This window comes from Rhagoletis pomonella, unplaced genomic scaffold (genome assembly GCF_013731165.1).
Source record: "Rhagoletis pomonella isolate Grant_MI unplaced genomic scaffold, Rhpom_1.0 Rhpom_scaffold_00223, whole genome shotgun sequence".
Lineage (NCBI taxonomy): Eukaryota > Metazoa > Arthropoda > Insecta > Diptera > Tephritidae > Rhagoletis > Rhagoletis pomonella.
The window spans coordinates 16,248-22,937 of record NW_023458777.1 but is presented as its reverse complement, the minus strand read 5'-3'; the positions used below and the strand labels follow the sequence as shown (position 1 = coordinate 22,937).

At 38.0% G+C, this 6,690-nt stretch overlaps 1 protein-coding gene across 1 annotated transcript; it reads left to right on the top strand.

The window, feature by feature from the left end:
* Nucleotides 1-2,276: 2,276 nt before the first annotated feature.
* On the top strand, nucleotides 2,277-3,138 carry LOC118750399 (probable trafficking protein particle complex subunit 2). Its single transcript, XM_036485118.1, has 2 exons — nucleotides 2,277-2,451; nucleotides 2,514-3,138. The coding sequence occupies exons 1-2, from the start codon at nucleotides 2,365-2,367 to the stop codon at nucleotides 2,847-2,849; spliced, it is 423 nt and encodes a 140-aa protein (XP_036341011.1). The 5' UTR covers nucleotides 2,277-2,364; the 3' UTR covers nucleotides 2,850-3,138.
* The last annotated feature ends 3,552 nt before the right edge of the window (nucleotides 3,139-6,690 follow it).

The following is a 6,690-nucleotide window of genomic DNA, read 5'->3' as shown; positions in this document are numbered from 1 at the left end:
AGCAGCTCATTAAACACAACTATAGTTATTATTAGTCTGTTCCAATAGCAGTCCGGTTTACAGGATTTAGTCAGAACTTACAGGAAGTCGTTCCTATTGACATAAAACCTGTAAGTGGGAACACATTTGAGAGAGTAACTGAGCAACTGTTCCTAGTCAGAAGTTACAAGATTTAGTCCGGAGTTTTTTTTTCTGTAAGTTCATGAAAAGTGTCAAACGATCAGCTGATTTACATGTGCAAACAAAAACAGAAAGCGGTGAAAGCAAATATAAGGTTATTTGCTTTCACCGCTTTCTGTTTTTGTTTGCACATGTAAATCAGCGGGTACTGTTTAGTAAGTGGCCCACCTATTTCGGGGTATTGCGTCCAAAGGGGTGACCCGATCCAAAATTGCACACACTTGTAGCCAAGGGTCTACCCATTATTTTAACATCCACTATTGTAATTTTTGGTCACTAATTTATTTACAAATTGGGTTTGAAATATGCCCTTTTTTGTAAAATTCGGAAATTAGCGTACATTTATCACTCCTATTTTCCTTAAAGCAGCCACTTCACCAATGCATTTTTATATTCCCCTTCACTTTAAACTTTATTCGACTTGTTACAACTTTCTTTATTACTTTAGTTTTAACCTATCAATCACAATTTATTAAATAAAAACACCTTCAAAACCACGCGTCTGCCTTTGGTTGCATATGCAAATTAAATGGCGGCGTTTAGCTGTCAAACTGCTAAATATACCAGAAGGATGAGAGACAAAAGAAAATATGATATAACCCAGTCAGCATTAAAAAGGCAGAAAGGTGTTCTCTGCAAAAGGAGTTCAGCCCCCTTTCTTTGGCAACACAAAAGAGAATTCTACGTAGTGAGGGTTATAATCCCTAAGTGCGGCCGAAGGTGTTCTCTGCAAAAGGTGTTCAGCCCCCTTTCTTTGGCAACACAGAAGAGAATTCTACGTAGTGAGGGTTATAATCCCTAAGTGCGGCCGAGGCCGCCTACGCAGAAAGGTGTTCTCTACAAAAGGTGTTCAGCCCCCTTTCTTTGGCAACACAGAAGAGAATTCTACGTAGTGAGGGTTGTAATCCCTAAGTGCGGCCGAAGGCCGCCTACGCAAAAAGTTCTGCGCTAAAATAGTATCATAGGGGCTTTTCGTAAAGTGGCGACTGTCCCCTTTCGAATGAGGGGGGTTTGGGGGCCATGCTCCCTCCCCCTCCGGCCCCAACCCCAAAAACGATGGGCCAATAACTAAACATTTCCCAAATCAGCTGATCGTTTGACACTTTTCATGAACTTACAGGAAAAAAATCTCCGGACTTAGGGCCGGTTGCTCAAAGCCTGATTGACACTAATCACCGATTAACATCGTTATCGACGTTTTCGGCTCCATGCAAATAACATGGTGTCGGTAACGTCGATAACGATGTTTAACCGGAGATTAGTGTCAACCAGGCTTTGAGCAACCGGCCCTAAATCCTGTAACTTCTGACTAGGAACAGTTGCTCAGTTACTCTCTCAAAAGTGTTCCCACTTACAGGTTTTATGTCAATAGGAACGACTTCCTGTAAGTTCTGACTAAATCCTGTAAACCGGACTGCTATGTCGACGTTCAGACACGAAAACTTTTGTTGCGGAAACTCGAAGCTTGTATGGGAGAGAGCGACGAGGAAAGGAGACGGGTACCGAGTCGCCCGTACTCGGGAAGCACGCTTTGTGCTCTCGTTCGTCTGTGTAATTCAAGTTGTCGATTCACAGCTGACAACAACAATTGCGTACAAAAGAGTTTCTGTGTGTGAATGCAAAGGGCAACAACAAAAGAGAAATCGCCGATAATAAGAAACTCGAGTTTCCGTGTTTGAACGCAGACTATTGGAACAGACTAAGGGCCGGTTGTTCAATGTCTGATTAGCACAAATCGGAGGTAGAAGCTCCGGTTAAGCACAACTACTGCTTTATCGATCACATGTTACATGCATGATGTCGAAATCGTCGATAGTGTAGTGGTAGTGATAATCAGACATTGAACAACCGGCCCTAAAGGCTCTGTTATGCATACTTGGCATTGCTTGAGAGTTGTCACATAAGGAATCTGTTAAATGAGCTTCGCGTGTAAGCTGTTACCCAACGCACAGCATTACATACGTAAAAGTCTGTTGGTTTTTGATTTCTACGTAAAAATGGTATAGCAGTGCATGCAATGCCAAGTATGCATAACAGAGCCTTGAATGTTTGCTCAAGTATCGGATGCGATTTTTAGATGATTGTAAATTATTATCGATAGAACAGTTTGATACCTATGTTAAAAGATTTGACTTGTTTTTCGTATTCCTAAAATAAGCTAGTTTACGTATCTCTGACTGAAAAATGGCAACATATTATTTCGTTATTATAGGGCACAACGACAATCCTATATTTGAAATGGAGTTTACGACATTTAATAAGGAAATGCGTGTAAGTAATGCAGAAGTAAAGTATCTTGGTGTTTGATGTATGTACTTGACAAATTTTTACAGAAAGAAGACAGTCGACATTTAAGTCAATTTATTGCTCACGCTGCGTTAGATCTAGTGGATGAGCACAAGTGGAGAACAGCCAATATGCAACTCAAATCTATCGACAGATTCAATCAATGGTTCGTGTCAGCATATGTAACCGCAAGCCAGATTCGGTTCATCATCGTACACGACAACAAAAATGATGACGGCATAAAGAACTTCTTTAATGAAATGCACGAAACCTATATTAAGCATTCCATGAACTCATTTTATAAAATCAATACTCCTATAAAATCACCGATCTTCGAAAAGAAGGCGCAACTCTTCGGGAGAAAGTGTTTACTATCGTTGTAAATTTAATAGTAGATGTAAAATCCGATTTAAGGGAATTTTGTAGAATGCAGGTTTACTTCGGATACCACCTGTAGTATCTGTTAGTTCGAGGCTGGTACAAAAGGGAAGGAAAGGAAGGGAGCGTTGTATCGCCCACCTATCCAGCTCGAAATAGAAGACCAAAGTATTCAGTCGTGCCTCTTCAAAATAAGGAAAATTGTTGATTTTGCTTACAAAATGCCACAAATATTTAAAGTACACCAAATAAAAGGACTTTTTTGCTTGGACCAAAAATGTAACAGAATAGGTACAAATTCCCCAGAAAGTTTTTCGGGAATGATACTCCAGCATCAACTCCGGTCCGGAAAAGTCGGGAGGGGTACCAAACGACGCACTTCGGTCCCCCTATTAACAATCTGGAGGGGGAGTGCTAATATTAACCATTTAAAAGTTATACAGCCCTATTCTGCATTTCGATTACGTTCCCGCATTCCGCTCCGCTGGAATCGAACTTAGGTATTCTGCGTTACGATCGAAACGTAAGAAGAAGAGGAAGACAGAAAACATTTTTCGAAATTAGCTGTTTGCCTAGGAATGTGTGAAATCGAAACAAAACAAAGAAATATTTGCCTCGAAACTATAGCAGCATATCAAGTTAAAGTTTGTAAATATTTTAAAATAACTAAATATACCTAGCATCACTGTTATTTAAAAAGAAAATCTAAGTGGATACATAATTATAAGAATGAAATTCATAGCCGCGGCGTTGTTGCTTGAAGAGAAGAACGAGTCCCAGATTGCTGGTGCGGAAGTTGAAAGGCGGAGATTTAGGGACATGTTTGATCTTTTTCAGATGAGTGAAGAGTCATAAGAAATTCATCTTGAACTGTATTACTCATCGCTTAAAGTCAGTGAAATTATAAACGTTGTTTGAGCAGTCCACAACATTTGCATTTACTACAGAGTGGAAGGTTTGAACGCAAATGAATCCCATTTTGAAAGCCGTCAGGAGGAGGGGAAGAACAAAGCTTATCTTTCCATAGCAAACCGAATTCGAGACAACATACTCTTTTTAAAAAGTTAGTAAAATCGAGTGCAATAATAAAAGCATATTTTTTATGTAACCTCACATTTTATGTATGTATGTATCTATGTGCATACATCTATTAACTTTATATAAAAAGAATAAATTGTATTCACTGCATTTCACAGTCTTATTTATAGATAATCTAAACAAAAACGCCTGGACTTCCACTTTGAAAACGTCGCGCAATATCCCTTTTGGTTGCCATTATTAGAGCCAATTTTTCGTATTGCCCTTGTTACCGCTCGCGAAAACACAGAAATCGAGAAAATTCAGTTATGATGACTTACAATCATATATATATTTATATTTTACTTAAATTTTTGTATAAAATTATATTATTTAAACCCATGAAAATAACAATTGAAACGTTCTCCGCCAACAAATTTGCAACTTAGAAAAACGGAACTACGATCGAAATGTAGAATAGGTATAATCGTAAATTTCGAAGATTGATCGAAAGGAAACGGAACGCAGAATACCAAAGTTGCCAAACGGAGAAAATTTCGATTCGAGTCGAAGTGCATTATAGGGCTGATAAACAAAAAACTTTTGTTAAATTTCGTTGCTTTGTATGGGCAATTACCCCGACAAAAATTCACTAAATCACCTGTACTCGCTTTTTAAATACTATTAAAATATATAATTTAACTTAATTATTAAACAAACACATAGTTTTATCAACCTAAGGTAGATTATTTTATTACTAAAAAGAAGTTGACAATCTTTGCGAACTGAAACGCGAGATTCCAAAATAGCTATAGTTCTTCCACTGCATTAGTATTTCGTTATAGGTGCAATCCCGTATTCCTCGGACTCGGACCACGATGCAGCGAACAAAGGTGGCGCCGTCAGTGGTACTGCTACTTTGGTTTTGCCGATTTTGACAGTTGTGGTAACTTGTAAATAAACCTTTGTTTACAAATCAGCGAAAGAGAAATTTTATGGGTCGATTATCGATAGCAATCGAACTTCAATGGCGTTGCTAGTTGCCAAAACGATATTACAGGTGGCAACTGGCAACTTTCAACTAACAACTGCAGTTGCTCCAAAGTGTGTATACAGGCGACTACATTTTTGTGGTGGCTGGGAATATTTTTGGAGCGTATTTAGGATCGAAAATTGGAAAATTGTGTCATACATTTTACTTTTTAATAATTAATTAATTTTAATAATTACTTTTACAGAATATGGTGAAAATAACAAAACAACTTGAAGTTTTCGTTCCCGTGGAGTACGCCCTTTTGGCGAAACAAAAGCGAACACTGATTGCAAATTTTTTCCTTTATCAACTGAAGTACCTCTTTTAAAACGACCCCGACACACCAAGTTTTCCAAATTAAAGTCATTGCTGTGGCACTTCCTTCTGCGAAAAATCGAAGAGATGCACAAGCTGTTATGAGCGGAGGTTTTGTAGTTGAACGAAGTGGTTCATCTGTTTATTAACCAATTATACAACAGCTTCTTTTGGAAGTCCTCAATATGCTTTGAAAATGAACACAAAACGGTAACAAAAGTAAAAAAAAATACAGTATATTTTGCTTAGCTGCACATCCTTCTTTGCACGAAAAACTTGTGCACTTAACCGAAAAAGGCACTTAAGCGAATTTTCTTTACTACTTCAATGAGGAAGGTATCCAAATCCCTATGAAACCAAATAATGGAGAAGCACTTACCACGTAGAAATTACTGTAAGCGAAATTTTTACCGAATAGTATCTAATTATCTATATAACTACATAAATTTATAGCCATTTTCGTTGTTCTGCGAGATGAACAAAATAAATAAAAAGTTGTAAAATTAGGTAATTGTAGGGCCAGTGCAGGTAAACGTAATACTTTCTTTGATAATTGATACTAGTCGCACAATTTTTAAGGCAGGTATCGCCAATGTGCAGGTATGCTAAATGCATCTATCGGAGCAGTTTCCTTATAAATGTTAAAAATAATGCCTCTGATGCGTATTTTGGGGTAGGTATCGTAAATGTGCACTTAAGCATAGATGCAGCAAAGCAAAATATACTGTACCTTGAGAGCATTACGTTTTGCTTCAGTACACGCGGTAGCTCTAGAGGATTGGAATTATCCTTTAAGGCCGCGTTCATGCACTTCTCTTCCTCTTAAACAAATAACTGTGATGAATTTAGCTTTATTGCTGTCTTTTCTTTAAAACTCTTCATTTTAATAATTTATTTTTAGTCGCACAGCTTGTTTACAGCCGCTTGCTGGTTATCGAACTGTCCAGTTTCGATTATCGATAACTCGACAGCAACTGACGATAGTTGCCATTCGTAATACAAATTTTCTTTCCAGTTGCGTTGTCAGCTGGCAACCGAACCGTGGTTGTGTTGCTATCCGTAATCGGCCCATTAATTTACTCCGCTACTGCCGCAAGATGGTCCTTCAGACCGGATCTCGGTTATTAACGCATATAAAAAAATCGCTTAACAATATAAAATTAATTTAATCGCAAGTACTAAAGTGAATACGCAATTAACTAAATACAGACTACAAAAACAATAAAACTAGAAGTGCACCTGCATTCGCTGCCGTGAAAGTGTATGTGAATAAACTATTTATGTTCATTGAAACCTACAGCCAGTAAGGCAAAAGAGCACATCAGGGAAACGGTTATTTTAAGGTCATATTCATTTCTTTGGTACACCGTTTTGAAGTGCATTGAAATGTCTGTGAACAAAAGAGACTCGGCACGAAATGCAATTAAACGCTCTCTTGAACTCAGTAAAGCTGAAAGCGGAAAATACTCCAAACAGCAGCT